Raw genomic sequence first — 27,723 nt, 5'->3', positions numbered from 1 at the left:
CACTGGTCGCCTTTTCAGACTCTTGATAAAGCAAAAGGAGTACAGCCAGAAGGATCACCTGCAGACCCAGACTGATATGCACCACACCAGCGTACACATCCCTTCATGATATCAGTACGCGACCACATTTACCAGATACGGAAGCCCTTGAGGACAGAAATGGAAAGTCACCGGCGTTACTTCATTCACGTCCTTCGCGCATGCCATTACGTGCCCAAGGGAGAGATTATCAGCGCAGAGAGGTATATACCCAGTATCGTTAACCGCCCACCGTCCAAGAAAGAGTATATCTGTTGTAATTGGGTTGAAACTATCGCGCAAAGCATGTCGCTGCCGAGCCCTTCCCCAATCGTGTATTACAGCATGACTGCTCAGCCGCAAGCCTCTCAGCCCCGAATCTTCCAACCATCCCCGCGACGCCGTTCCCGGCCTACACCACCGAAGCCCTCGCGAATTACCACCCACATGCCTGTGCAGGAGATGATATCCTTGAGCTCTTCCGGCGTCACGATTAGGTGCGCGGGCGTCCGTGGTCGCTTGGGATCATTAGCTGAAAGGGGGGGGGTCAAAAGAAGCCTAACATGCAGTACGAGGGCGACTCACGATCCAGCTCAATTAACTCTAGAAGGTCAATCGCCTTGAGCGGCCACGATACCTTCAGCATCGCGACGACCTTCGGATGGTGCGGCGTGGGGCTGAGCGTCGCCAGCCGGACCTTCAACCGCTCCTTCCCGTCCTTGTCCTTCTTCGCGCCCACCTCCCCCGGTCGCTGCGACTCGGCGGACGTTCGCGGTGGCCGCGGCTTCCGCCTCGTTATCCGCAGCACGCACACCCACGGCGTCTCGCTGTCCTCCGGATCACTCTCCTCCCCGTCGTCGTACTCCTGCTGCTCCTGCTGCCGCACAGACGCCGGCAGCCCCCGCAGCGACTCCGTCGACCGCGACCGCTGCGCGCCGTGCCCGCTGAAGTTCGTGCTGCCGCTCGCCGTGCTCAGCCGGCGCCGCGCCTTGTCGTCGTCCGCGATGACACTCTCGGCCTCGGGGATCGACCGCGCGTCCGAGGTGTCGGTCGTCTGCTTCCGCGCGCCGCCGCGCCGCGCCTTCGCTTTCGCAGCGCGCTTCTTGTCACGCCGCCACTCGACGCGCATGTCGATGTCACCACCGACGTAGTTGGGGTTCTGCGCCGGGTCCAGCGTCACCTGCGGCTGGCTGTTGAACTCAGCGAGCCCCGCGCCTAGCCCGCGCAGGCCGCCGAGGATGCCGCCTTCATTCGGCGCCTTCAGCCACTTCTTCGCGAGCCACGAGTATAGGATGGGCCGACCGCCCTTCTTCGCATTCGCGACGTTAACCTGCGTCGAGGAAGACGCTGCAGCGGGCCGCGGGAGCAACAAGGAAGGCGTCAAGCCTAGTGTCGGTTGAACGACGGGTGGTTCGGGCTTAGGCAGGCCATTGGGAGCAGGCTCTTGCTCTGGAACGACGTCAGGGGGCATGGGGGAGAAACTGCGGCGCTTGAGCGGGGTGTTGATGGACATGGGGGAGCCGGGCGGGCCAGCGGTAGTCGTGCTCGACACGGAAAGGGTCTTGAGATGGCGCGTGAACCGGCTCGACGTGGGCGTCGTTGAGATCGTCGCGTCCGGGTCCTGCGCCTCCGTCGCGGGCATCGGCACGGTGCTCTTCTTCGACGAAAAGAACTTGCCGAATATATTCTTCGCCTTTGTCGAGTTCCGCCTCTGGGGCAGGTGCGCTGGGCTCACGGGCCGATGTCCAGACGAGGTCAGGGACGTGTTGGATGACGCGCGTGAGACATCCGACGCCGACGCGTACGGATTGCTGGCGACCAGGTTCGGTGACGTCGGGCGATCATTCGCAGGTATCAGCAGACTGCCCCCCGTTGTATTCGAGCGGGTAGAAAAGCGACTCCCCGCCGGAGTATTTGGTGCTTCGTCTGCGGCAGGTGCACCAGCGGCCGCGCCGCTCGCAGGCCCCCAGACCTCGACTGGCTCGAGGATCGCGAGATCGATGAGCTCAAGTCCCTTCCGCTGGAACTTGCCAATCTTCGCGTCCGTGCCAGCGTCGACGATAGTGTTTGTCATGACATTATGGGCTTGGAGATTATAGAGGGGGACGATTGCTCGGCGCGTGGAGGAAGTAGATGAGACGGAGGTGAATGATGAGGTGGATACGCTGTAGTCGGATGACGCAGACGTCGCCGAGGTCGTGCGCGAGAGGGCGTCGCCCCCAGTGGAGGAGGAATCAATGGATTGTCGTGGAGTGGAGGGGGGAAGGCCGGGTGCGCGGGTATGAGGTGGAACCAGTTGAACCTGGAGGTTCAATGGATGGTTGGTCTTGGATGGCGGTGGGCGCACGAAGATGAATGTCTGGTATACGCGTAAACCTGCGCTCAGGCGAGCGATGAGATACCACAGACCTCGTTCGCTTTGCGATCCTTCTTCTTGGACTTCACTGAAGTCGCCTCCTCCTCGGGGACGGCTTCCTCCTCTCCCTCGTCCTCTGCTTCCTGAACGGCCTGGGCGTTCTGTTTGGCGCGTTCTTCATTTTGTTGTTGTAGGGAAGCGGGAAGGAATTGCGTGAGACTGGAGAACATGGCGGCGAAAGGCAACGTTCAGTGGCGCGATGGTTTAAGTATTTAATGCGGCTCCGCTGACGTAACCCACATATGAGCTTGACCTCGGCAGCTCGCCTTAGAGACAGCGTCGTTCTCCCGAGCTATTGCCCGGATAGTCTGTCCTTTCGGTCCTCCAAGTAACTAATAAGGGCAGTCATCTCCCAGCGAGCGCCTGCCTTGAATTGCTATGCAGTGGGCAACGTCCCCCTCTTGATCTCCTCGACTCTCGATCAACCCACCATCCCCGAAGCGTAAGATGCCCTCGTCAAAAAGCCCGTGATCGTGTGGTCAACCGGTTATCCGTTCCCCGCTGACATATCCTACTTCCCACTCTCCGGCAGGCGGCAAGACGGGCCTACGAACGCTAGCTTGCAGCTACCAGCTACTCCTGCTCCCCATCGTCCAACTGTCCTCCTCGATTATCGGCTTAATTCCCACCATCACTGACGCACTTCTGTCCTTCAGGCAGTGCCACCCCTTTTTCGCCCTGCTTCAGGTCACGCTTCATCCCCCAATTCATCACCAATCCCTGCGTGTCAACCTGCACAGCGTCATCCCCATTGCTCGCTTTGGGCGCCTAACGCGCTTGCACTGCCGTGTCCGCCGGGCTGACTCGCAACTGAATGCTCATTCCGAATCTTCCGCCGGGAGAGCGCGTCGTCCTGGGTGATCCGTCCACCCATCCACGATCTTCTAGCTTTCGGATGCACGCTCTGGATATGCAGTAGGTCTAGATTGGTACCACCGACGTTCGAATCACGAGCCTCGAGGAGGCCAAGCGACGAATCAGACACTCCCAAAACATGAACACAATACCTTCCTAAAGGGGAATTGATACATGACCATCCAATCAATTGGGTCGGCGACGACGTCCGAGGAGCCTTGTAGGATGCCCGCGGCGTTACTTACAACAGCGCGATGGTATTCGTATACACCTGCGCCATCTGTGTCATTGGTCAGAAGCGATTCCTGCGCACGATCTTCATGTTGAGCTCCTGTTGAGCGACGGAGATTAGAGTGCACGAACCTAAACAAGCTGCGGCGAAGTGAGGACCAGATAGACCGCGAAACAGCGTCTGAACAGCCTCTTGAGCTGTAGATGAACACCGTCTGTCCTGAAGATGAACATCGATGGGTCGATCAAGCTGCGGTCATCAGCTCGGGAGGTCTCCTGGGCAATCCTTCCCAGCAACAAACGACCACGGAGTGTTTACCGGCATGGGTATCGCGATGGTGTGAAGAATGAAAGGCTATTTCGCAGGATAGTGCAACAGCAGCGATACCCACTGCACTTCTATCAAGATGCGCTAATCAACCGTTCTGTTGCCGGACGTGTAGAGGGCTTCCAGATATCGATGTACGGGGATGATTCTCCATCGTGAGTTTGTGAGCTGCTCGTGTTGCCAGACGTCTCCTATGCAGCTCTCACCTTTGTCAACATCGTGCGTCGCGCCTACTAGAGGTGGCCCGAATACCCACTGACTCCTTGAGAAGCCGCATACGTACTGAAGGCCTTCTAAATTTGGAAGTATTTCCTAAACATGTCGTGTACGCGCCCCAATTGCCAGCGTGCATGCCTTGTCCCCTCAGACTCGTGTCGCTTGCCCGCGAATTGGGCACAGCATTGGGTGCACTCCACGAGGGTGCATGATGCGTCCATGCGCTGTCGACGTCCGACCCTCTTCTGCGCACATGCTCATCATGCAAGAATTGTACTCACCTGAACAGCTCACGCATAACATCACAGCGCATGAGGATGTAGGGATGAACGACCGAACGTGATCTATTCGCCTCTGTACGCAGATGGCAAGGTATGAGAAATGCAACGAAAGGTAACGACAAGGGAGGACGTAGGGCGAACATGTATGGCACCTCGTAAGGCCGCATCCCAAGGGAAAGGTGGGAGCCACCGAAATTAATGCCATGTCGTTCTTCCCTCATAAGCAACTCCAGTACTCGGTAGGAAAGATCGAGATCGGAGTGAATAGAGAGGGGGTAGTGGGCGGGTAGAGCGCAGATAGTGAGCACGAGACAGGGAACACACAGATAGAAGGAGATCATGATGAATTGGTGCGGTAAGGGCTGCCGTAGAAGATACAAGGGACGTCAGAGGTGGAAATAGGAGGGACGAGAAAGGAGGAGAGGAGACGGAGATGATGGTGGAAAACTTCAAGAGCCTGTTTGCTCCTATTTGAGGTCTCCAGGAAATCATATGCACGGAACGGCGCGGGCCGAGCAACGCGTGCGTCCTTGAGGTAATATATCGGCCTATTTCCCGACATAAAATCCGGAACACGCCTTGCACACGACGGCAGTCCGTGCACGTATTTTATCCAGCCCTCCAGCCGTATTCCTCCACCGACCGCCATCTTCTCCGCTTTTTCTTGGTCAAAAAGCGCGACATGAGCGCGAAATCGGCGAGCGGGCAGAGCGCCCTGCGGCATAGGCGCCCGGCGAAGGAGCCATCTGACGAGCCCGCGTCCGCGGCGGTCAAAAAGTCGGAGGATGTGGTATGGGGCAAGACCCCGAGTGGCGAAGGTACGCATAGATATACACTTTGCTTGAGCGGGTATTGAATCGCGTATCTTATCCAGTCTTCCGCGTCCCGACCACGCACGACGTGCTCACCGCGTTGTTCCATCCGGCTTACCCCAAAAGTCACCTGGATATCCTCAATCTCGCCCTCCTCGGCTCGCAGATCGTCCTCTTCCTCTGCCTGCCCCGGCACGCGTCCCAGCTCTTCTTCCTCGTCTACTTCGCGTTCTGGCGCACCGCGTACGATGCGGGCCTCGGCTGGGTCCTCACGAAGCAGAGTAAGAAGAAGTGGATCGTGCGCGAGGTGCAGCGCCGCGGCTGGCTGGACGAAAAGAGGCGCCCGGAGGTTCGCAACTGGATCCGTCAACAACTGGCTGGCAAGATGGGGAAAGATTACTCCTTCGATGTGCGTTATCATAGCTTCATGATCTGCACCTATCACTGATCATCGCCCTTTAGGAACTCCCTTTGGAGTACAATACCTGGTTGCTCTTCCGCCAGCTCGTCGATGTAATCCTGCTCAAGTGCGTAGTACGCCCAAGCCCCCTGATTCACCGCTGATGGACACGTAGTGACTTCGTGGCCTACTGCATGTTCGCGTTCTCCTGCTTCCGCGTTCCGGAAGGTCTCCCCGTCCTTGTGCATGTCATGAGGTGAGACGAACGCAGCATCCTCGCATCGGTACTCAATCCTACTCAGGTGGGTAGCTGGGATAGCCCTCATCGCGTTTAACCTCTGGGTTAAGACAGAAGCACATGATGTCGTGAAGGACTATGGCTGGTACTGGGGCGATGTCTTCTTCCAGCGCGGCAACCTGGTGTTCGACGGCGTCTTCGAGCTCGCCCCGCACCCCATGTACTCCGTCGGTAAGTTATTGAGTGCTAACTTGAGTGCAATCAGGACTGAGTACTGCACAGGCTACGCTGGCTACTACGGCCTGTCACTCATTGTCGGGAGCTATGCGGTTCTCTTCGTCAGTCTCGCTGCCCACGCCGCCCAGTTTGGCTTCCTGGTCTTTTTCGAGAACCCTCGTACGTTCAGCACCCTCCCATATTCCCTTCCGCCTCTCACCCCTGCGCAGACATTGAGCGCGCCTACGGCCAGCGCAAGCCCATTGCCAAGCGCGCGCCCATCCAGGAGCGCACCAAAGCCTTTTCGCCGGCCTCTGCCCGCGCCTCTTCAGACGCCGCGCACCTCAGCGAGCTCTCCGACATAGAGCTCACCACGCCCTCTGCGACCGAAGGCGAAACCGCGACGGAAACCGAGCTCGATACGGAGACCGAGGACAGCGAGGTGCGCGCGCCGATCGGTAGCCGTAGCCCATCGCTCGGCAGTCGTGGCTCGCCCACCGGCAACCGCCAGTCGTACCGCAAGCACCAGGCGCACCCCTCGACGGCGAGCTCGGCGAGTGGGTCGGAGCGCGGGGCGCCGATTAGGAAGAAGCCACTATCGGAGCACGACCTGTTGACGACGTACTTCCGCCGAGACACGATTGTGCTGAAGAACTTGGATCTGTTCAGGTGAGTGATCAGCGTCAACACCTATGCGCTCTGGTACTGACAAGATCCTCTCACAGAGCGACCGACCTGATGTTCGCCCTCATGGCAGGCTACGGTCTCTTCTTCGCCTTCGCGCCGACTATGTCGCAAGAGACCATCCTCGCCATGCACTTCATGCACGGCCTCGCCTGGGTCATCTTCCACTGCTTCGGCATCGGCGCGGTATTGCGCGCGCAGAGCGAGAGCAAGTTCCTCGTCCGGCACTACCTGAAGTACTACCACTACATCGCGCACAATGCGACGCGCGGGGCGACTATCGAGGCCTTCGCGAACTTCAAGGCGATCTTCAACATGAGCATCTGCATGACCTACAGTACGTCTTCGTGGCAGATGGGCGATAGAACGTTGCTCACATTCGATAACAGTCTCGCTCATCGGCCTCGTCTGGAAGACCTACCACATCCCGAACGAGTGGACCGTTGGCCACGAACTTCTGCGCCACACTCTCGGTGCTGTAAGTCATTGATCTTTTATCTGCTCTCCTTCACTGACGATCACTCAGCTCCTCATCGGCCTGCATGGCTGGGCCAGCCGGGAGTCCTACGAAGTCCTCGGCGTGTTCGGCTGGTTCTTCGGTGACTTCTTCATGGACGCGTTCCCTGGGCACCTCGAGTACACCGGCATCTACCGCTACCTCAACGACCCCGAAGTCATCGGCGGTGCGAGTTGGTTCGGCTTTGCGCTCATCAGTGGGAGCAAACTCGTCCTTACGCTCGCTGTGATTCGTCACTTGGGTCATTGGTGGTTTTTGCTTGCTGTTGAGAAGTGCGGTCTGCTCTGCGTCTGTCAGAAATTGATGCTCATTGTCAACGCAGGCCGCACATGCGCAAGCTTTACGGCGAGTCCATTCGCCGCGACGCTGGCTTCGTCAAGGTACTCAAGAGCGTTGCGAGCAAGAACGCGCGCATGCTTGAGTCAAGGGCTGGCAAGCACGGCCCCGAGATCCGCCGCGTCGCAACGGAGGTTAAGGGTACACTCGACAAGGTGTACGAGGAGACGGCGGACGCGGTGCAGGACTTCTTGACCAAGTGTACGTCTTTCGCTTCGCCCTGCAATAGGGCAGCATTAGCTGACAAGATTCTCAGCCCGCCCGCAGTTTGATCGTGTCGTCGAGGACACGAAGGTGCTCCTGCAGCAATCGCGCGAGCGTCTAGTCATCACGCGCGTCGCGAACGACTTGGACTCGTACGAGGCGAACAAGTATCAGATCTCGATCCTCCCGAGCGGGATCGACAAGTCGATGCGCTTCCATGTCGGCGAGCCTGTGACCGTCAAGTGGCAGGCGCCGCGCAAGCACTCGCGTCGGGACTGGATTGGTATCTACAGGGTACGTGTCTTACTCGCTACTCGTCTTGGGGTGATCAGCGAACTGACGCCCTACTCTTAGGTCGGCGCCAACAAGTCGAATCTAGTGACGAAGGTTTCCTCACTGGGCATGTGGGTGCCCGTGCACGATGACGAGTGGGAGGGTGACATTCCGCTCAACCCTGACCGGCCCATCACGCCCGACCGCGAGTCCGACAGTGGCACGGTTACCTTCAAGGGCGGCGCGCTGCCCTGGACAACGGGCAAGTACGAGGTCCGGTACCACCACGACGGCAAGTACAACGTGATGAGCATCGATGGGCCGTTCGAAGTCTACCGTCAGTCCAATCCTCCCATGGTCCCCATGCACTCCTCTGATCGTCTTTTCAGTCACCAAGCCCGAGGAGCTGACCTTCGACTCTGTTCGCGAGACCCTTATGCGCGTCGTCCCGCTCTGTCTAGACTCCGACCCGTCTCTCATCCCCCTGTCGTGCAAGAAGGAAGAAGAGAGATCGCCCGAAGACGACCGCGACCCGGACGACTTCAATTTCTGGTCCGAGCGCCAGGCGAAGCGCATCTGTCTGGTCATCAAGCAAATCTTCGGCGTTGAGTACGTGCCAGACGTCATCGTCGCCGACGCGAATCTGTCCGCGTTGGCGAATCGCATCCTGCTGTCGCTGGAGCTCATCAAGCCGACGACAGCGTGACAATGGAGCAAGTCGGCAGGTGGACGATGAAAAGGTATGGGGAGGCGGAGGTCGAGGTCGATGACGACGACGATTTTCTTGGCTTTGGTATACTTTTGTTGATGGAGAGGAAGGAATGGGGATGGAGATCTAGACGGAAGGGGAATTAGAAGGGATGGATTTACTTCCGCTACGTGACGTTGTCATGACGGTTATGACTGAAATGACAAGCGATGCTTTTTCTACATGACAGGTTCTGTCTTCTCCGGCGTCTTCCTGTCCGACTGTCTTTTCTTCCGACCTCGTGTTACCGCTTGCCCATGCCGCCCAACAACTTGCTGGCATTGGAGACGCGAGCGACGTCGCGGCAGGTTAAGCTATATCGAGTCGTGCGAGGGATTGTTTTGCCTTCGCTGATGGCTTTTCTAAGTTCTTTGTCGGCCAGAAGGTCCCAGTTGTCAAGCTGGACGTCGAGGTCAGGAAGACGAGGGCCGCTGTCGAGGGTGGCCGACATGAAGGCGTCCTCCGTGATGTCGCGGATACTTGGAGGGGTGTAATCTCAGCTATACAGCTGCTTTGTCCAGTCTCGTCGAAGCAACGCACCCGTGCAGATGTGTCTTATATAGCGTCCCGGTGGTGATCACGACACTGCGAGGCTCGAGGAGGACAGTGAGGACCGGCTTGGGATCGATGCGACGGCCATGATTTGTAGTCGACGACTCCTTGGCGCCTATGGCATCTTCAGCATCGCCCTCGCCCTCCGGCGCGTAGCGAAAGTAGTGGAAGACAGCATGGCCGCCGAGTGATATTGTAGCTACGACGGGGTGGTATGCAGGACCATCCTCGTGGGGCTGCCAGGGACAGCCTAAGTGAGCGACGACGTGTATGACCGATGTAGACCGATTGCTCACCATGATCCCCTGCCCTGGGCAATACTTCGCGCAAAAAAGGACGCGGAAGGTCAGTTAGCATTCCGTTAGAAAGCAGGCCCACAATCTCATACCTCATTCATGATGATGTGGTTTGGCTGGCCATGAGGAGAGCTTTCGAACGCCTCAGTCGCTTTCAGTCGAGAAATGACATCGGGACTGCAAGGGAGGAAGTCAGGCGCTGGCGGTCAAACCAAGAAAGACTCAGGTATAACGACAAAAATGACTTACTAGGACGTGACAAAAGCAGGTAACTCTCGAGCGAGAAGCACATTCTTGGGCGTGATCTCCCCGCCTGATGGAGGCACAGTAAGATGAAGGTCGGTTTACCCCAGCGCGGTGGTACCGTACCCCATGGTTGCAGCCTGGAGAAAATGGATGGTCATTCTTAACATCTTTTATGTAAAATAAAGCTTGCCTCCGATTTTTCAGCTGCTTCCAGCTTTGCGTTGGTGATTCCTGGATCTGGAGAGAGGCGACGCGTCGGTGGTCAACTCAATTTCTCTTGAGATAGCTCAACCTTGCGTATCAGATATTCCTCTTCATCTTCCTATCCAACATCAAGCTCGAGCTGAGACTATCCGCAACCTTGAGACGTACAGTAACGAAGTTGGGAATATAGTAAACACCCGTTCCCTCGGGGAAGCTGGCATTGGGAGGGACAGCATGCCTCGCGATAGTTTCTATCAAAGGATTAGAAGAAGATGCCATGTTTTATATCCCGTGGGAGAGAGGTCGATGTAAGGATGTTGACGGTAGGTAGCAAGACGCGTCACGGACGGAATGAAAGTCTCGAACAATGGGGCGGCAGTTGCCGAACTAATCTTGACCGCGACAATCATCTTCATCGCTGAGACTCACCTGCCTTTATTCCTCGCCTCACACGCGCTGGCTCTTCCGCAGAAGTGCTGCTACCCAGAAACCTCGCTTCATACTCCTGCCGTACCCTTTGACCTGGAACTCGTGACAGCGGCCACGTCTCGAACAGGAGCTTCGGTGGCTGCCGCAGAGCGTGGTTGACTGACATACGTTTTCTTCCGAGTCTTGCTCGTGTCGACAGAGCCCACATCCATCTAGTAAAGTTTGGGCGGCGAGCTTACTTTGGCGTTGATGGCGCATGTCGTCGAGGCCAGCGGCCGCGAAATTATTCGCATTCCCCTCGGTGCTCTTGAGTTGCCGTCAACACTCCCTGCCGTACCTCTCGTCGTTCAAGATGGGAGCTCGTTCTCGATGCCATGCGACGACGACTCCAGCTTGAAGGCGACACTTTTACGACTGGACCGTCGGTCGCTTTTCACAGGCTCTACAACTGACCTTGAGGTGGCTTTCCTCATTCCGCCAAATGAGGATCCGTCCAAAAATGCACGCGTTGTGAGTGGAGGATTAGACGGTAGATCGCCTCGAGTTGAAGATCAACTGCACAGGAAGAGGTGTGCAATCGCCTCGGACTTGGAGGCAATGACGGGTCATTTCGAACAGACGGTCTCATGAACGCCTTTCTACGTGCGTTCCACTCGCTGCTCAGGATCTACGCTCGTGCTAAGTGTTCACTCCAGTTGAATCATCGCTCCGGGTCCATCTCGATTCTGCGACATTCTTGATCACGCTCCCTTTCATAGAGTTCTGCTCGCTCAGCGACCAGCTGAGGCTCGACAATGAGGAGTGGATAGAACGCGCGAAGCACGACGCCACTGCGAAGCGCATCTTGGGCGTACGCATTATGCTGATCTATCGGTTATAACCATATACTCACGATCACCGTCAGAGCCACCAACCTCGTCTGTATTCATACGAAATAGGGCATCTCGCTTTCTACGAGCCATCGTCCGCCTTCCTTCCTGGCGATACGACCATCGAAATCCTGCCCAACGAGTGTCGCACACTCGAGCGGCCATGCCCGAACGCGCCTTCCGTCGCGAAGAAGCCCCAGATATACGACGAACTCATATGCGAATTCCCTTACCCTCCCTCTCTCCGAGAGAACAAGGATAAGCTGTCCCCATTGGCGCTACTTGTGAACGCGCACTACAAACTCAAGGCGTACATGGCGAGGGTTCCTAGAAGACACAGATGCTTCCCCCTGGAGCAGTATTTCAAGTTTACAAGTCGTTTCTTGGACATGTTATACTTCGTGCCGTCGCAGGAGCCAAAGGCTACGTCGGGCCCCGTCGATTCCAAGGAGAGGGTTTCGAACTGGCTGGGTTCTGCCGTCGATGCCGTGCACCCTGGCGATCCCGACAACTATCCCGCCCTACACGAGAGGTTGCATGAAGAGGACCTGATCAACGGTCTCACGGTCGAGGAGATGGACGCCGTTATTTGGCGCGCTGGCGACCCCCGTTCTACGGATGCAGCCAGGGTGAAAGCGGCGATGTTGATGTTCGGGATGGCTGGCAGTGAGTTCTGGCCCGATTGTTGGTTGTCGCGACGCTGATTCAAAGCAGATCATCGGCTGCCCGACAACCCTTTGATGAGGAGAATCAGGTTCGAGCAGCGCATGTCCTTTGATTCAATTTTGATTATGCTCACCTGGACTTGTTCAACTGTGGTCCGTATAATCTGTGCTGACCCCAGATCTGTGCAGGGCCTAGTAGCCAATATAACTTGCCAGTGCAATTGTCTTCATATGGAGATACATGTACATTATGGGTCCGTGAGTGTTGATGTTACAATGTCATTACAAGATTCCGCTTCAGTCCAGCTTCTCCTTGACCTGCTGGTCAACCATCCGCTGCGCCTCATTCCTAGTCTCGTAGCTGAGGATGGACTCAGGGAAATGTCCATACACCCGTATCTCCATACCCTCACCTCGGGCCCTCCCCGACGAAGTTATCCGTCTTAGGCCGCGTCCCAACATCCTTCCCCTGCTTCGCGTCTTGCAACTCGTGCTTGAGGTCGCCGCCGTCCAGTGACTGGTCGATCAGCCCGTTCTGCGGCAGCCGGCCCTTCTGCCCGTCGCGCTCCCAGACGCGTTCGTCGGCGCTGTAGCCACCGGATTGGGTCGCTGTGACGAAGATCGGGGTGAGAGAGAGATGGGCCAGATGGCGGAAGGACGCACTGTCGTTGAGTGGAGGGTAGTTGCTATACTTGTAGGTGAGTTCGCGCTCGGTCTGTTCGTCGCGGGCAGCTGTGGGACGATGTGTGAGCTGGGGTGCAAGGCTGGGAGGTCGGGGGGGGGGACGCACTCTCGTTCACAAGCGAGCCCTGCTTGCCGAAGCCTTGCGAGCCGTATTCGTCAGACATGGTGATAACTATGGAGATGGGTCTGGTCACTGAGTGAGATGATTACGCCGTCCATCTCATTTGCGGCTGTCCTTATATTCAAGTAGCGCCCCGCCATGACGTCGACGAGCGCGTCACTTGAATCGCGTCTAATGACCGCGTCTGGCGCACGTGGCACGCGTTGCTTACGTACGATTGGCGCCCCGCGCGATTTTCCTCCCGCCGCCACGAGGTTCGCGCCTGCTTTCGCCTTCGGCCTCCCGCTGCTTTCTCGCGCGCGCGACGGACGACGACGATGTCCAAACTCAGCAATAGCATCCTGAGTCTCAAGTTTATGCAGAATGCGCAGCGCGCGAAGCAGCAGAAAGAGGTCGAGATCGAGCGCGCGAAGGTGAAGGATGAGGCGGAGTGGGAGGTGCCGAAGGAGGTGAGGGAGGGATGGGGGCAGACCAGCTCAACGTGCGTCTTACGTATGGCTTTTGGATGCGTGTTCTCTGACCACTGTCTTCGCAGGAGTGCTGTATCGTTGGAAGATTCGTACCTTCCGTTCTTGTACCCGGTCCTGGAGACTGCAGGTGCGGAGGCACCTATCAAAGGGCGTAGGAGATATAAGAATGGGGAACTGGTCAAGGAGGAGGTGCGTGGGCCACTCTGTCTCTTTGTTCATACGCTGACTATGTGTCAGATTCCCGAAGTGCCGACACCGTCCGAGGAAGCAACTGCGTCGACATCGAAGGCAGAAGACCCATCATCGCATGATTCTCCCTCTCGGAGGGACTCTGACCGCTCCGGCAAGCCCAAGAGTGGCCTCAGCGCTCTGAAAAAGAGGCGGAAAGACTCGAGGCACGAAGCAACAGACGACTCCCAGATACCAGGCAATGCGAAGACGGTCCAAGATCTGATTCGTGAGAACGCGGGCATCGGCGTCGATCTTCGAGGCGCGCGAGCGGCTCCTGCGAAATCAGCGCCGAGCCCTCCGGTCTTCTTGAAGCCGTCTGGCGTCGATGAGCCGTCCAAGGCGCCCGCCGCATCGTCCACCGAGAAGACGGAACAGTCGAGCGATCCTACACCTTCTGGCAAACCTACGAAGAAGGCCAAGCGGAAGAGCGAAGGCGACGGCGAGTCTGTGAAGCCCAAGAAGAAGAAAAGAAAGGAGCCTGCAGCGTAGTCGCCTCGCGGGGAGCGTCGTACCTTTCCATCTCTTGCGGTGGCACGATATGTCACTCGTTTCGCCTTCGTACCAGACTCCTCATACGCCGCGAGCCAATCCGGATAGGCTGGCGCTTGCCGACGACTCCCTGGGCAACCATTGCAACGCATCCATTTCGACCTCTTTCTCTACGCATGTGCTGCCTCCCTCTTTAGCTTTGTATCTGATACTTCGTCATACGCAGATCTTCTGGTCCTCGCTAGCGGTCCGAAATAGTATACACAATTTTGTATGACAAGTGCAACGCAGCCCAGTTCGCTCTTATGGCGCCCGTTCAACCGTCCCTTGACCATGTTTGTTTGCTTTGTTTGAGTTCAAGGTGTGATTGACGATTGATCGAGGAGATTGATCCGTCCTAAACGGAGATACCGGGCCCGGAACGCGCTCCGAAGCTACGGTCACGTGCATTATGGACTTTTGGCAGGGCGCGTGTTTGCGTCTGTTTCCCCGTTCTTGGTTCTTGCTCTCATGTACCTTACAGATCAGGATCGAACTTTCTCTGGGGTCCACTCGATATCTTTGAGACTTAAGCCCGCGAGGTGCAGAAGCGCCGGTCAGAGTTCCCGCTCATACGGCAGGGCGCATATACCCAGCTCTCGCAGGTGAAAGGCCAGCATAGGGGTGCGTGGCATCAAAGTAAACGCGATGAATTGCTGAGCACTTGTGCTACAGCTGCTATTTGGCCCACTGATTATGGACCCCGACTGATGACACCGACCTGGAAATTCTTGCACTTCCCGCGCGTTTTCGTTACGAAGCCTGCGCTCGCTTGACCACAACTTTCCTCAGAGAAACGAAGAGCAGTCGCCTCGTATGCTACACTTCTTTCCTGACGCTACGCGTCCGGTCGAGGCCTAAGTGCGAGGATTACCTATTTTGTAGCTCGCAGGTAGACAAGCGCCGCTGCGACACGAGATAAGCACCGCCCGGCCTAAGCATCTCATATGCTCTCATACGCCGACTGCTCGCCATATCCTTGAAGCGGCAGACATCCGAGCGGCATGGAGCCGACTCCCAAGAGAGCGCAAGCATCAATGGATGACGACCACTCTACGCCATGCCGCGCACATAGTGCGGCCTTTACACCGGAAGTATGGATTTTTATCATATCTAGCATTGCCAACTACAACACCAATGTCCAATCTACGTCGACTACAAGAGCGTATAGCCTCCCCCATACCATCACAATCACCAGCTGACTGTCTTTTAGCGCCTCGAACACCGCTAGCGCTCGGTCAGCTAAAGGATCGCTTCCGAGCCTGCTGAGCGCAGGCTACGCAGTGATTATGCCGATTGACGAAGCCCCGGCATTCTCGTTGTGGCGGCGGGCGCGGCGGTCAGCTGAATTCTGCTTTGCTTCAACTTCAAGTGCTGAAGGCTTAGCGGAAGACCGACTCGTCCAAAAGACCTAACATTCAGAAAGCACTGGCTCACCATTACAGACAAGGACGTCACAGCCTTGGAGAAGTACCTGCCCTCCATTCCATCTGAGTCCAAGCTGAACGTCGTCCCCGTCCGGGGGTGGCGGGGACATGATCGTTGACGAAGTGATGATCACACTGAATTTGATCTCTCGAGAACGTCTCATCGCGTTGACCGATATGGATGCTGTAATTCAATGGTCAACGCGGCTCTGCTTCTTTGCTCCTGCTCCCACGTTCCCTCGCCACTTCCAGTGTCGCTGGCCTCACTGAGGGCGCAGCCTTATATGCACGAGCCGACCGCGACCTTTCCCCCATGGCCGCGTTGTCCCTACACAACGCGATCTTCTCGCCAACAACCCACGACGGGCCGTCCCTGAGCCCGTCCGCGAGCAACTCGGAGAATTCGCACCACGACCGCGCGCGCTCGGGGAGCACGCCGACTTTGACGCCGAGCGCGGGCGAGTATGCGCACCCTACAGAGCCCCTTCTGCGCGCAGAGACGGGCGAGGCGCTTGCCTACCTCGAGCTCCTGTCCAGGCAGCCGAAGCACCCTGACGCGCCGCCCGAGGCGTGGGACAAGGCGCTCTCTTTGCAGGGCGATCCGGCGAGCCCTGGCGACCGCAAAGTTTTCTGGGAAAGCGCGGCGCGGCGGCGCTTGCGACGGTTCAGGTGGATAAAGCTTGCGCTTGAGGCGATCGTTGGTGCGTGGCGCGGGTGCATTTCCTAGACATTATAGGCTGATTTATTGCTGCAGCCGTATGGAGCGTCTACAGTGCTGTTCGGTATTTCATGGCATTCTCGCACTACTGGGGGACGGTGCCTCGAGCGCTCACGGCTGCAATGGGCGCGTGCGCGACGGTCTCCGCGGCGCTCATCATGCTGAACATGAGCCTATGTGTCGCCATGCCAAGCTTGCTGGTGCCTACGGTCTCCTGGAAGGGTTTACTCCGGCTAGAGAACGTCGCTGCATACACGGGGTCCCTTCTCTTTGCCATCCCAACTATCGTGAACGTCGCGCTCGTCAACGTCTGGCATAATTCGCCCGATATCGATGTCAGTCTCTCCTTTCGCTGCCATCTCGATGTCGACATTCTCTGGGCGACGGGCGGGTCCTGCGAACCGCCAACTTGGGAAGCATACCTTGGTCTTGCCGTAATGCGGTTGGTTCTGAGCTTTGCCATAGTGGTGAGTCTCACGCTCGCGTTCTCGAACTTCATAGATGAACATTGTGCTTCCAGGGCATATACCTCAGAGTCGTCTACAAGTTTCAAACGATCCGGCGACCTGCACTCACCCTCAGCAATCTCAAAGGTCAACCGAACGCGGCACACATGACTCAGTCGACGGTTTCGACTCCCTTCACTGACCTGCCAACCCCGCGGCGACGCGACAGACGCTCGCATGGATCACATGGAAAAGCGGCGTCTTCTGCGAAGAGCGCTACGGATCGAGGACCTTCGCATCGTCACTCCGCGACATCCCTCTCAACGGGCGAGAACTCACCCTCTGAGGAAGACTCTGACGAGGTAGTGACCCCGCGCGCATCCCACAACGACACCGACCAAGAGCTTCGAGTCTTCGCCGAACGCTTCCGCACGCTCATGGCCGAGATATCCGAGGAAGCTGACGATGCGGTGGCCTATGCGCGCCCGGACTCTGCACTCGGGTACAACAGCGAGATGCACGCGGACGAGCACTCGCCTACGGACAGCGAGTTCCTACACGGTCGCAACGGCGAATTCGATCCATACGTCTTCGACGCCAGCTACCAGCCGCACCCGCTACAGGGCGGGACGCCGTTCATCGGGCGCGACGAGTTCGGGCGGCCGTACCCACCCGACGGTCTGGTGCGGGTGCTGAACGGCTACGTGCGCCGGATGCCGACCATCGAGAGCCTGGGGTCGCGTGAGTGTGGGTGGAGCCGGCCCGCGACGCGGACAACGATGTTCAGCATGCAGACGGGCGGCAGCGAAGGTGGGCGGAGCCGCGCGAACAGCCTGAACGCGCTAGCGATGACGCCGACGAGCGAGGCGGGAGGTGGGCTCGAGGCGGCGCTGGCCGAGGACGGGCGGCAAAGTCGAGGCGCGGAGTCGAGCACAAGCCGGGCGGACAGTATGGGGCGGGCGAGTGGCAGGACGGGCGGAACGCATCCGTCGGCGTCGTCGAGGAGTACGAACTCGTTCTTCTCGGCCACGGGCGAAGAGCTCATGTCGAGTCCGACGAGCACAGAGACACACATGCCACCACCTCGCACGCCGCCGGAGAGCTGAGGCTCGCCTGTCGCCGCTCATGTCCACCGCCACGACTATAGAGTGCCTGAGGCACATGTCCTTATGTGCCATGCTTTCCTGTCCCCCACTTGTATACTCTCGGGACTCTGCTTCACCATGGGACTCAACCAAAGGTGTACATACTGATCGCGACCCTCTCCAACTGTTTCCTGTACTTACGCCGGCCTTCCCTTCGACGAATGTATATACGAATCTTCTCTTCCTCTGTGGATCTTGCATATCCTTTTCCTCTCCCTTCCGGTTCTTATCGCACATACAGCCCGCAAACATTCACGAACATGCGGACAATACTCTTCTTGGTTTTCTCCAGCTACCTCTCCTCTACGTCGGCAGCCCACAGTAGGCCCCCGCTGACGCTGCCTCGGATCCCGACTCTGCTCTCGACACTGGTTCGATTATGTCGGCCATATCCCGACGCTGCTCCCGGATCCCGACACCACCCTCTCCTTACATACCCAACTGGTTGCCAACGTCCTCTGCTGGATCTCTGCTCACGCTATCGCTACTATTTGTACATATAGACCCCCGCTTGCTATCGTCGCATGCTTATTTTATTTACGGTACTCACTTATGCGTAGTGTACTAACTCACGAACCCGCCCGGGCAGAGGCTGCTGTGGTAGAAGTTCCCCAGAAAATGAAAAGTCTATCTATTGGTTTGCTATGCTTTATGTCAGGTGAACGTTGAAGCCTGACGGCTTTCTCCCACTAGTTCCCCTTCCTGAACGCGGCCCGTAGCACAAGGGATGTCACGGTTCGACTTACCCCTTGTGGATCCCACGCGAGATAGTCACAGCGCGTCATCGCCAATTTCATTGCTTGATCAGAACCTCCATCGTCGACACCAGCAGTAGCGCCCCTTCGCCGGCGCTCGCCAAACCCCAACTCTTCCCCCTCACCTATTTTATGCGCCATAGCCCTAACCAGAGAACCAGACAAGAGACCACCAAACACCCGCTTACTGCTTCGCACCCCGAGAACCAGCATGGACACCGGCAAGTTGTCGATGGCGGTCGCAGGATCAGTCTTCTGTGCGACCTCCCGCCCGAGTCGCGCACGCATATCACGGCGTACCTCGATCCCCCATCGCTCGATGCGCTCAGCCAGACGTGCAGGCTCCTGCGCGCCCACGTAGCGGACGAGAGTACGTGGTATCACGCCTTCCTCTGCCAGTTCCTCGGCGTGGGTCCCGAGGCGAGCCTCAGCGATGAGACGGCGCTGCTCCTGCGGCGCCAGCAGAAGAGCTGGCGACTCGAGTTTGCCTATCGGCACAAGATGCGGGGGTACGTCCCCCGATCGGTCTCTCTTCATCACTCGACTGACATGGTCCCCCCTCGCAGACGCTGGCAGCGCTCGCGGAATACCACCGTCGTGCACTCGCCGGTGCATTCCTACGTGAACGAGATACATCCCCTCGCCAACGGAGGCCTCCTGACGTGCTCTCTGCGCTACGGGATCGTCGCCCGATCGCACCCGCTAACAGGCAAGGTCGTCAAGGGCTTTCTCGGCGCCTCAGGCGGCGGCGCGGGGCTAGGGATCGGCAACCCTAACCTCGAGTTTGCGCCCGATGCGACGGCATGCGCGCTCACCTCCGAGGGCGCCACAGCGAGAGTCGCCTGGGGTTACCGCAATGGCCAGCTGGCGATCGTCGTCGCGAAGAAGGCGATGGAAGGGAAGGTCGCGGCCGACTTCTCGCTATGCCGCGTCGACGACTTTCACGAAGGCGCCGTCGTCGATGTCGTTTGGGAGCAGGATATGGTCGTGTCCGCGGCCGACGACGGCAGAGTGAAGGTCTGGCAGAAGCGACATGCTGTCCAGTGCCTGTGGACGTCGCCGAAGGACGAGCGCGCGATTGTGCTCATCAAATGCGCGAAGGTCGTTTCGGCGCTGGCGAGGGGCTTCATTGCCTGTGTTATGGAGAATGGTGATATCCTAATCTGGCGCGGCTTCGTACTGGGCGACGCGCAGGACGCAGGGACCCCAAGGGTGGAAGCGGAGAACGTCGAGGTCGTCCGCGTGCCCTGTCCGTTGCCCAAGCCATCCTCGGAGAACCTTGTGGATGCGCTGCCGGAGGTCCTCGCTTTCCACGCCGACAAGGCGGCGCCCGAGCACACGGTGCTAGTCGCCTATCGTCAACAGCCGCTCTTCTATCGCATCGCTGTCGTCGGTCTCACCGACATTCGCATAACGACCTTCGGCGACCCAGCGTTCCGCCTCACGAGCGTCACGCCCTTCTTCACCGCCGAACCCACCGAGCACTCCTTCGTCCTCGCCGGCGACCACCTAGGCACTGTTGCTATTTACGACTGGAGCAAGGCTGGCAATGTCGCCTGGAATGTTACATCGGCAAGCGCCGCGACTACTAGCAACTCGTCAACGCTCATCATGAGCGATTCGCCATACTCTACCATCATCTCTCCCCTCCGCAAATTCGACGCGCACGACTCCGCAGTCACGGCCATCGCGTCTAACGGCATTGTCATCGCCACTGGCTCCGCGCGCGGGGCGATCCACGCCTATGATGCGCTCACCCTCGAGCGCGTGCGCACGTTCGACGCGCTGGAGACGCGGAGCGCGAGCGGATTTGCGAGCCCGTTGTCGGCGGTGTCGGCGTTCGCCTTCTCGAGTGGGCAGGTGATAGCGAAGGACAAGGAAAAGAACAGCGACAAGAACAGCAGGGAGATGCTCCTCGCCACCGTTGGAGATGAGGTCCTGGCGTGGCAGCTGGGGAAGGTGCCGAAATCACAGCGCCATGTCATGGTCGGCGCGAAGGGCAAGGGCCGAGCGTGGAGGGAGAGGGTGCAGTACGAACGTGAGTGGGCTAGCTTATTCCGTCTGGGAAGGTTAAAGCGCTAACATGACCCATAGAGAAAATCGAGATCAAGGAGGGGATGGCATCGGCCTGGGACGCACGCGGATCCGCGAGAGATGCGTCTGGATCCAAGAACGCTGTGCCTAAGCAGGCGCGTGTGCAGCAGGCGAAGATGGACGCGCTGGGGCTCGATGAGGCGGAGGCGCTGGAGTATGTTATGATGCTGAGCCGGGAGGAGGCGGCGCAGAGGGAGCGGGAGGCGGAGCGCATGAAGGAGCTGTTTGGGGATGCGCGCGCGCCAGATGAGCGGCCGTCCTCCTCGATGTACGGCGATGGATCGTCGGCTATGCACGGTGGCGGTGCATTTGACGAGGGCGTGTTTGACGGTGAACTTGACGCTGGGTCGTTCGCGGACGACGGGTCTCCGGCGGGCGTGGATGACTCGCCGGGCTCGTCCGGCATCTCGTCGCTATCATACGCGAGCTCTTCGTCAGGTGGACGGACGGATGCGGAGGGCGGGCAGAGAGCGTCGCCTTCCGCTGGGCGTCCGATCCCTCCTTCTGGACATTCGAACCTCGCATCTACGTCTCGCGCGTCGCCGCCAGCTACTTCCGCTAGGGCATCACCGCCGGCCATTTCCGCCTGGGCATTGACGTCGCCGCCGTCACCATCCTTGGCAGTCGCCACCCTGGACGACGAGGTCGCGTTTCCGCCGGTGGCGCCGCATACGCCCTCGTCTTCTGTGTGTCCCAGTCCTCCGTCTGTGCGTCCCAGCCTGCCCTCCACGTCTGTGCGTTTCAGCCCGCCGCTCTCGTCTAGCCCTCCGTCGTCGGTGCCCTCGGCGTGGAGCACGCCGTTGAGGATGACCCCAGGCTCGAATACGAGGCGGGTGTCGGGCACGAGCACACCGCCGGTAAGGGCGTCGCCTGCCGGTATGTCGACCAGGGCGCCTGCTGTGGTGTCGACCGCTGCACCTTCGTCGAGGTCCGCGGAGGGCGCGTGGGGTTCTGCATCCGCTTCGGGTCCTGCATCCACTTCATCGTCTGAGCCTGCACCCACTTCATCGTCTGCGCCTGCCGGGGCTTGGGCTGCGTCGACGGCGAACGGGGCTCCTTCCGAGCCATCTGGAACGTCTGTCGAAGACTTGGAGGATATGGACGACGACCTGCGGTACGCCATCTTACTAAGTTTGGCGGAGGCGAGGAGTCGGGGCGAGGCTGTTTAGGATAGGGGACGGCGTGCGCAATACGCGTTATGATTATGTGGTCTCACAAGTATCTCTCAATTCAAATTAGTAAGTATGCGTACCCCTGTGTACGCGTAGCAGTAGTAGCATCAGCTCCGCGCAGACGGAGGATACGAGCACTGCCATCACTTCCAGTCGCCACCCTCTGCCACTTCCGGTCGTCACCCTATCACCGCGAGCCCATGGGCTAGCTATCGACATTCGCGCTCATCGTCCCGACCTCAAAGTTGAAAGTACTCTACATGGAGAACATATTGACCGGCCGGTCGTCGACTCTCGTAGCGTCGAGCTAGACGATGCGCGGGATGCTGCGAGGCAGCGGACGCTGCTTTAGCGAGGCGCCGGACGCTGCTCGAGCGATGCGCCGAACGCTGCTGCTCTAGCGAGGATGAGGGAGTCAAACGAGCAGCGTGAGATAGGTTGGTGAAGGAGACGACCGAGTGAAGGAGGAGACGGACGAGTGAAGGAGGACGCGAACGAGTGACTTCGGGCTCGTACGAGTGAAGCCGGGCTCGTACGAGTGAAGTCGAGCTCGTACAAGTGGGATTGCGCTCGCGCGAGTGAAGTTCAGCTCGTGCGAGCAGCGTGGGGCGGCGGTCTGGAAGGGGGGGGGGGGGGGAATTGGAAGAGGAGGGAGAGACCGGACGAGGGGGTGAAGCCTCCGCCGAGTAGGATGCGACGCCCGCGACGGCGGGTGCAGGGTACTGCATGAACTGACCGGGCTGTACGAATATATGTAGCACGCCTACAGGCAGCCGTTATTCATCGCCGTTGAGGCCTTCACCACTTCACGCCTGGGGTAGCCCGCCCCGAGGCTATTCCCCCGGCAGGCGGTCTGCTGGACCGCCGCGATCCTCTAGAGGCTATCACAAGAAAGGCTGGGAATTGTGGTGTCACGAGCTTAGTCATGTTCATATTGTGGCTTACCTCTTTCTGAGAGTTACCGGTGAGCAAATTCTTTCTGGAGACCTCGAATCCCTCATAGCCACCGAAACGGATTGTCAGGCTGTCGGGCACCTGTCTCTCTAGGCTGTCGGGCACCTGTCTCTCATGAGCATTCGCGTTAGGCACTGCGCGCGCTACGGCACATTAGGCACCGCATGCGCTATGACTCACGACCAGCCATCCCAAACATCAGCATCGCCGCTTGCGCTCTCGCTGCATCTGTGGCACGAGGGTTGGACACCTGCCAGATGACCTGGCTCATCTCCTCAGTCGTCAGCCCGTTGATGAGGTCCTTTTTGTCCGCATTGACCAGGTCCTCTTCGTCTGGCATCTCGAGGGAATCAGTGACATCGCGGTCCCCAGACGACGCCCCGGGTCCTGGAGGTGGCACGACGTACAACGGTCCCGCAGGCGGCACGAAGTACAACAAGTCCATGAACCGATTCAGAAACTCGGCATAGCTCTCCAAATGACAACTGCGGCGACTTTTGGGTTCTCGCGCCATGTAGGTCTGGAGTTTGTAGTGCGAGTTCACGAGCAGCGCAAGGGGAGACAATTTATCCTCCTTCGCTCGGTGAGACGGGGGGTAGGGGAATTCGCAGATAAACCCGTTGCATCTGGGCTTCTTCGTAGCAAAAACAGGGCTGTGGCATGGCCGGTCAAGGGTCCGACAGCTGTTGGTCAAAATTTGGACGGATGCGTCATCGGAAAGAAAGGCAGGCGATAGTGCGTAGAAGGCCAGCTCTCCGATCTCGTACGTGTGTCGGCGAGGTTCGTACCTCTACAAGATTCGTGAGTATATGGATACAAGCAATGAACAGGATCCATACACCCAGGATGCGCTCGGCAGAGGGATCGCGCTTCGCTCGCGCCGCCCAATCGTCATTATCAAATCTGAGCTGATCTAAGAGACGGCATGTTTCCTCGAGCGGAAGCGTGATCAAGAACGTTGCGAGGGCGTCCAGATGAGTTCGAAGAGGGGATTCGACTACACAGAGGTGTCCAAAATCCGCGCTGCCCAAGGAACAGCCACTACGCACGAAGGAAGGTATTCATGAGACCATATAGTCGATATGATCCATCATTGCCCCCCAGTTTGAGGCGATTGCAGACCTCTTCCTGAGCATCCGAAATCCGTCAGCGCTTATCGCATAAACAGAGGCCAGACTCACAACGCGGGCCACTTCCGATGCATCCTCATCAGGAGGAATGAGATAAGTCACTTCGAGATCGGCAGTGGATCCAGTGAATAGCGACCGACGATCCAGCCGCAAAAGTGTGGGCAGCAGCCCGTGGGGCTCGCCGATGGGCGTTAACCAGCCTTGCTCCTCCTGAAAGACAATTTTGACAGGAGGTACCGAAGGTAGCTGGCGACGACCAAGAGGGAGGCGTATGACGTCGCGATTGTTGATCTTAACGATGTGGGCCATGGTGGAGTCAAGTAAGTGTATGCAGTGATGACATGACTTTGCAGTCCAAACATATGTAAGCTGGACCGGATTTTGTGGCGTCTTACACTGGGATCAGACCTCGACGCGTCCCCAAACTTGCAACGCTGTGCACTCTGACGCTCGCTCACGCAGCTCCTCCTCTTCATGACCCCCATCGCCTATTCCCCACACGGCCCTCGCAGCTCTCGGTCGCCTTTGCCCAGCCGCCACGCTCGTCAAGACCTCTCGCCCACCTTGCCCCATCTTCCCGACCTTACCCATCCTTAGACTCTTCACGATGCTGCTCCTCATACAGCACCCATCCACCACGCTCACTCATGCGCCCGTCCGCGACGCTCGCTCAGTGATCCATCCACGATGCTCGCTCCATGACTCGTTCACGCTGGGGAGAGGCGGGTTCAGCGAGGGGTGACCCACTGAGCATTCCTTCGTCTTCGTCTCCGCCGGCGACCACCTCGGCACTGTTGCCATCCGAGATCGGGGCAGCTCCATCGGCGTCCAAGAGAACAATTTTATCGGCGACAATTTCATCGGCGACTTACCCCTCATCCTCCGTCATCAACCACTCCATTCCCCCTCACCTCCCCCCTCCGCGAATTCGACGCGCACGACTCGGCAGTCACGGCCATCTCGTCCAACGGCGTCGTCATCGCCACGGGCTCCGCGCGCGGGGCGATCCACGCCTATGATGCGCTCACGCTCGAGCCTGTGCGCACGTTCGACACGCTGGAGACGCGCAGCGGTCCACCAGAAGACCGCCTGCCGGGGGACTAGCCTCGGGGTGAACTACCCCAGGCTTGAAGTGGTAAAGGCCCCAAAGACGATGGATAACGATTGCCTGTAGGCGTGCTACACATATGTGTACAGCCCGGTCAGTTCAAGCAGTACCCTTCACCCTTCGTCGTGGGCGTCGCAGAGCACAAGTGGGCGGGGCAGATGCGTGGAGGTGAGGATGATGCACGCACGGACACGCGGCGAGGATAGCAGTAGAGGGGCTCGATGGCGCAGAACTCACAGCCGACGGCGCAGAACTCACAACAGGCTGTGAGTTCTGCGCATCGAGTCACAGCCACCGAAACAGATCGTCAGGCTGTCGGGCACCTGTCTCTCGTGAGCATTCGCGTTAGGCTCTGCACGCGCTACGACTCACCATCAGCCCTCAGGTCCCGACTCGGACCAACATTCGACTCCCGGCTCGGACCAGCCCTCGACCCCCGACGCGGACCCGCCATCCCAAACATCAGCATCGCCGCTTGCGCTCTCGCTGCATCTGTAGCACGGGGGTTGGACACCTGCCGGATGACTCGGCTCATTTCCTCGGTCGTAAGCCCGTTGATCAGGTCATCTTCGTCCGGCGTCTCGAAGGCGTCATCGCGGTCGGACGAGATGTTGCGACCGCCAGCGTCCGCCAACGACGGTCCTTTACTTTCGGCGACCGGGGTAACAGATGAAGCCTCGGGTCCCGGAGATGAAGCCTCAGGTCCCGGAGATGGCACGAAGTACAACGAGTCCATGAAGCGATTCAAGCACATGCAGTACCGCTCCAAGTGGAACAGCCGACGTCTTGCAGGCTCCCGCGCCAGGTACGTCTGCAGTTTGTAGTGCGCATTGATGAGCAGTGCGAGAGGCGACAGCTTGTCCTTTTTCGACCGATGAGACGGGGGATAGGGAAACTGGCAGATGAGTTCGTTTTTGAAGAAGGGTTTTGTGGGGACGGGGGCAGGCGCAGGGCTCGGGACGGGGGCAGGCGCAGGGCTCGGGACGGGGGCAGGCGCAGGGCTCGGGACGGGGGCAGGCGCAGGGCTCGGGACGGGGGCAGGCGCAGGGTTCAGGACAGGCGCCGGCGCAGAGCTCGGACCAGGCGCAGATTCCTGGCACGGCCGCTCGAGGGTGCGCCCTTCGCCGGGCAGAATCTCGATGGCGGCGTCGTCTGGGAGGAACGCGGGCGACAGCCTGTAGAACGCCAGCTCCTGGATCTCGTACGCATAATGGCGTGCTCCGTGGCTCTGCGGGGTAGCGTGAGCGTACACGTAGGTGTGCAGTTGGCACATGATGGATAGGATAGGATAGACAGGATCCGTAGGACAGACAGAATCCATACCCCGAGTATCCGCTTCGCAGCGGGATCCTGCTTCACCCGCTCCGCCCACTCTTCGTTGTCCAGCCTGAGCTGATCGCAGAGCCTGTAAAGCTCGGCGAACGGGAGCGTGATGCAGAACGTCGCGAGGTCGTTCAGATGGACGCGGAGGGATGATTCGACTGCGCGGGTTTCAATGGACTTCGCGGCGGGAAGAGGAGGGAGACTCCTTGTCATGCACGAAGGAAGGCGTTAATGAGGCCGTATAGTCGAAACACGCCATCGTTACCCCCGATTTTGAGGCGATTGCACACCTCTTCCTAAGTGTGCGTCCAAAGAAAGTTAGGTATGCGTCCAAAGGAAGTAGGTATGCGTCCAAAGGAAGTAGGTATGCGCCCACAGAAAGTCCATCAGCGCTGATCAGTACTTGTAGTGATCACAGTAAAGAGCTGCAAACTCACAACGCGGGCCACCTCCGACGCATCCTTGGGGTCAGGAGGAATGAGATAGGCCACCTCTAGATCGGCCGTGGATCCGGTGAACAGCGACCGGCCATCGAGCCGCAGAAGCGTGGCTAGTAAGTCGCCATTGCTGCTTTGCGTGGCCAGTAGGTCATCATTGCTGCTTTGCGTGGCTGGTAGGTCATCGTCGCTGCTGGGCGTTGACCAGCTTTGCGTCCGAGTCGACCAGCGCTGCGTCGCTCCGCTTTGCGTTGACCAGCTTTGCGTCGACCAGCTTTGCTCCGTGAAGACGGGTGTTACAGGTGGTTGGGGAGGTACTTGGCGACGACCAAGAGGAAGGCGGATGGCTTCGCGATTGTTGATCTGCACGATATGGGCCATGGTGGCTGAGGTCAAGTGTGATGGAGGTCAAGTGTAACTTAGTGTGGCGCTGTCAGGGGATATCCATGCCACCCACAAGCGCCCACAAGCGTGATGTGGACTCAATTGGTTTGGTCATGTTTGGTTTGTGGACTGATGGCATTTGCATGTGTTGACACCCCCCATCAGTCATCACCTATGACTCATTCCTGGTGTATTTCCCTTATATCTCCTACTTCCCTTCTCCTCCTCTCCCTTTGGCAACCTACCCCCTTCCCTTTCTCTTATTTATCCCTTCCCCTTCCTGGACATTGCCAGTACTCTACCTGTCTCCCACCACCACTACTGTATGGCGCCTTATCGCACCATCATCGCTCACCGATCTTGTGACCTGATGACTGTAGTAGTTATCTCCTATCCCCTTGATTACTATAGCTACAGTATATATACAGGCAGTGGGCATCAGGAGATCCTTTGGGTTTGATCTCCTTGGTTCCCCGCTCGCCTAGGTGTGTTGGTACTTACTGATGGGATCGTACGCTCACGAAGGACGCGAAGTACAGTCTAGCTAGACGATCCACACAAC

General features: G+C 58.4%; 12 protein-coding genes across 12 annotated transcripts; 5 read left to right on the top strand and 7 right to left on the bottom strand.

Annotated features, from left to right (window-relative positions):
- Positions 1–84: 84 nt before the first annotated feature.
- Positions 85–2,627, bottom strand: SCHCODRAFT_02639454 (uncharacterized protein). The gene is made up of 3 exons (XM_003028132.2): positions 2,428–2,627; positions 604–2,377; positions 85–550 (listed from the first exon to the last, which is right to left on the bottom strand). Exons 1-3 carry the CDS (start codon positions 2,602–2,604, stop codon positions 387–389), a joined length of 2,115 nt encoding a protein of 704 aa, XP_003028178.1. The 5' UTR covers positions 2,605–2,627; the 3' UTR covers positions 85–386.
- A 1,150-nt stretch (positions 2,628–3,777) lies between these two features.
- SCHCODRAFT_02639453 (uncharacterized protein) lies at positions 3,778–5,163 on the bottom strand. The gene is made up of 4 exons (XM_050346078.1): positions 4,346–5,163; positions 4,203–4,288; positions 4,055–4,141; positions 3,778–3,996 (listed from the first exon to the last, which is right to left on the bottom strand). Exons 1-4 carry the CDS (start codon positions 4,684–4,686, stop codon positions 3,923–3,925), a joined length of 588 nt encoding a protein of 195 aa, XP_050198284.1. The 5' UTR covers positions 4,687–5,163; the 3' UTR covers positions 3,778–3,922.
- On the top strand, positions 4,900–8,963 carry SCHCODRAFT_02639451 (uncharacterized protein). Its single transcript, XM_003028426.2, has 14 exons — positions 4,900–5,163; positions 5,220–5,566; positions 5,620–5,684; positions 5,733–5,813; positions 5,860–6,026; positions 6,078–6,191; positions 6,242–6,680; positions 6,737–7,032; positions 7,085–7,173; positions 7,222–7,484; positions 7,535–7,749; positions 7,805–8,046; positions 8,107–8,362; positions 8,415–8,963. The coding sequence occupies exons 1-14, from the start codon at positions 5,028–5,030 to the stop codon at positions 8,729–8,731; spliced, it is 3,027 nt and encodes a 1,008-aa protein (XP_003028472.1). The 5' UTR covers positions 4,900–5,027; the 3' UTR covers positions 8,732–8,963.
- Positions 8,964–9,017: 54 nt separating this feature from the next.
- Positions 9,018–10,350, bottom strand: SCHCODRAFT_02515323 (uncharacterized protein; the record flags this gene model as incomplete). Its single annotated transcript, XM_003028131.1, has 8 exons — positions 9,018–9,252; positions 9,314–9,561; positions 9,622–9,645; positions 9,714–9,798; positions 9,871–9,926; positions 10,033–10,104; positions 10,160–10,185; positions 10,236–10,350. 8 exons carry the CDS (start codon positions 10,348–10,350, stop codon positions 9,018–9,020), a joined length of 861 nt encoding a protein of 286 aa, XP_003028177.1.
- Positions 10,351–10,749: 399 nt separating this feature from the next.
- On the top strand, positions 10,750–12,073 carry SCHCODRAFT_02671915 (uncharacterized protein; the record flags this gene model as incomplete). The annotated part of the gene is made up of 4 exons (XM_003028425.3): positions 10,750–11,010; positions 11,064–11,142; positions 11,196–11,350; positions 11,405–12,073. 4 exons carry the CDS (start codon positions 10,750–10,752, stop codon positions 12,071–12,073), a joined length of 1,164 nt encoding a protein of 387 aa, XP_003028471.2.
- A 149-nt stretch (positions 12,074–12,222) lies between these two features.
- Positions 12,223–12,891, bottom strand: SCHCODRAFT_02639446 (uncharacterized protein). The gene is made up of 4 exons (XM_003028130.2): positions 12,825–12,891; positions 12,698–12,766; positions 12,448–12,643; positions 12,223–12,395 (listed from the first exon to the last, which is right to left on the bottom strand). The coding sequence occupies exons 1-4, from the start codon at positions 12,880–12,882 to the stop codon at positions 12,332–12,334; spliced, it is 387 nt and encodes a 128-aa protein (XP_003028176.1). The 5' UTR covers positions 12,883–12,891; the 3' UTR covers positions 12,223–12,331.
- A 168-nt stretch (positions 12,892–13,059) lies between these two features.
- On the top strand, positions 13,060–14,355 carry SCHCODRAFT_02639442 (uncharacterized protein). Its single transcript, XM_003028424.2, has 3 exons — positions 13,060–13,320; positions 13,375–13,498; positions 13,547–14,355. Exons 1-3 carry the CDS (start codon positions 13,157–13,159, stop codon positions 14,027–14,029), a joined length of 771 nt encoding a protein of 256 aa, XP_003028470.1. The 5' UTR covers positions 13,060–13,156; the 3' UTR covers positions 14,030–14,355.
- A 1,453-nt stretch (positions 14,356–15,808) lies between these two features.
- Positions 15,809–17,765, top strand: SCHCODRAFT_02515368 (uncharacterized protein; the record flags this gene model as incomplete). The annotated part of the gene is made up of 3 exons (XM_050343326.1): positions 15,809–16,196; positions 16,250–16,680; positions 16,734–17,765. The coding sequence occupies 3 exons, from the start codon at positions 15,809–15,811 to the stop codon at positions 17,763–17,765; spliced, it is 1,851 nt and encodes a 616-aa protein (XP_050198283.1).
- Positions 17,766–18,499: 734 nt separating this feature from the next.
- On the top strand, positions 18,500–20,763 carry SCHCODRAFT_02077230 (uncharacterized protein). Its single transcript, XM_050341702.1, has 2 exons — positions 18,500–19,068; positions 19,126–20,763. Exons 1-2 carry the CDS (start codon positions 18,692–18,694, stop codon positions 20,639–20,641), a joined length of 1,893 nt encoding a protein of 630 aa, XP_050198282.1. The 5' UTR covers positions 18,500–18,691; the 3' UTR covers positions 20,642–20,763.
- On the bottom strand, positions 20,515–21,920 carry SCHCODRAFT_02077196 (uncharacterized protein). Its single transcript, XM_050341701.1, has one exon. It carries the CDS (start codon positions 21,774–21,776, stop codon positions 20,607–20,609), a length of 1,170 nt encoding a protein of 389 aa, XP_050198281.1. The 5' UTR covers positions 21,777–21,920; the 3' UTR covers positions 20,515–20,606.
- A 64-nt stretch (positions 21,921–21,984) lies between these two features.
- SCHCODRAFT_02553499 (uncharacterized protein) lies at positions 21,985–24,236 on the bottom strand. The gene is made up of 6 exons (XM_003028128.3): positions 23,961–24,236; positions 23,829–23,907; positions 23,619–23,776; positions 22,960–23,569; positions 22,771–22,913; positions 21,985–22,565 (listed from the first exon to the last, which is right to left on the bottom strand). The coding sequence occupies exons 1-6, from the start codon at positions 24,216–24,218 to the stop codon at positions 22,065–22,067; spliced, it is 1,749 nt and encodes a 582-aa protein (XP_003028174.1). The 5' UTR covers positions 24,219–24,236; the 3' UTR covers positions 21,985–22,064.
- Positions 24,237–25,287: 1,051 nt separating this feature from the next.
- SCHCODRAFT_02752297 (uncharacterized protein) lies at positions 25,288–27,158 on the bottom strand (the record flags this gene model as incomplete). The annotated part of the gene is made up of 5 exons (XM_050347258.1): positions 25,288–25,340; positions 25,390–26,245; positions 26,341–26,498; positions 26,558–26,636; positions 26,778–27,158. The coding sequence occupies 5 exons, from the start codon at positions 27,156–27,158 to the stop codon at positions 25,303–25,305; spliced, it is 1,512 nt and encodes a 503-aa protein (XP_050198280.1). The 3' UTR covers positions 25,288–25,302.
- Positions 27,159–27,723: the final 565 nt, after the last annotated feature.

The sequence above is a fragment of the Schizophyllum commune genome (genome assembly GCF_000143185.2).
Source record: "Schizophyllum commune H4-8 unplaced genomic scaffold SCHCOscaffold_11, whole genome shotgun sequence".
Taxonomy (NCBI): domain Eukaryota; kingdom Fungi; phylum Basidiomycota; class Agaricomycetes; order Agaricales; family Schizophyllaceae; genus Schizophyllum; species Schizophyllum commune.
The sequence above is the reverse complement of the archived record's forward strand: the minus strand, read 5'-3'. Positions and strand labels throughout refer to the sequence as shown.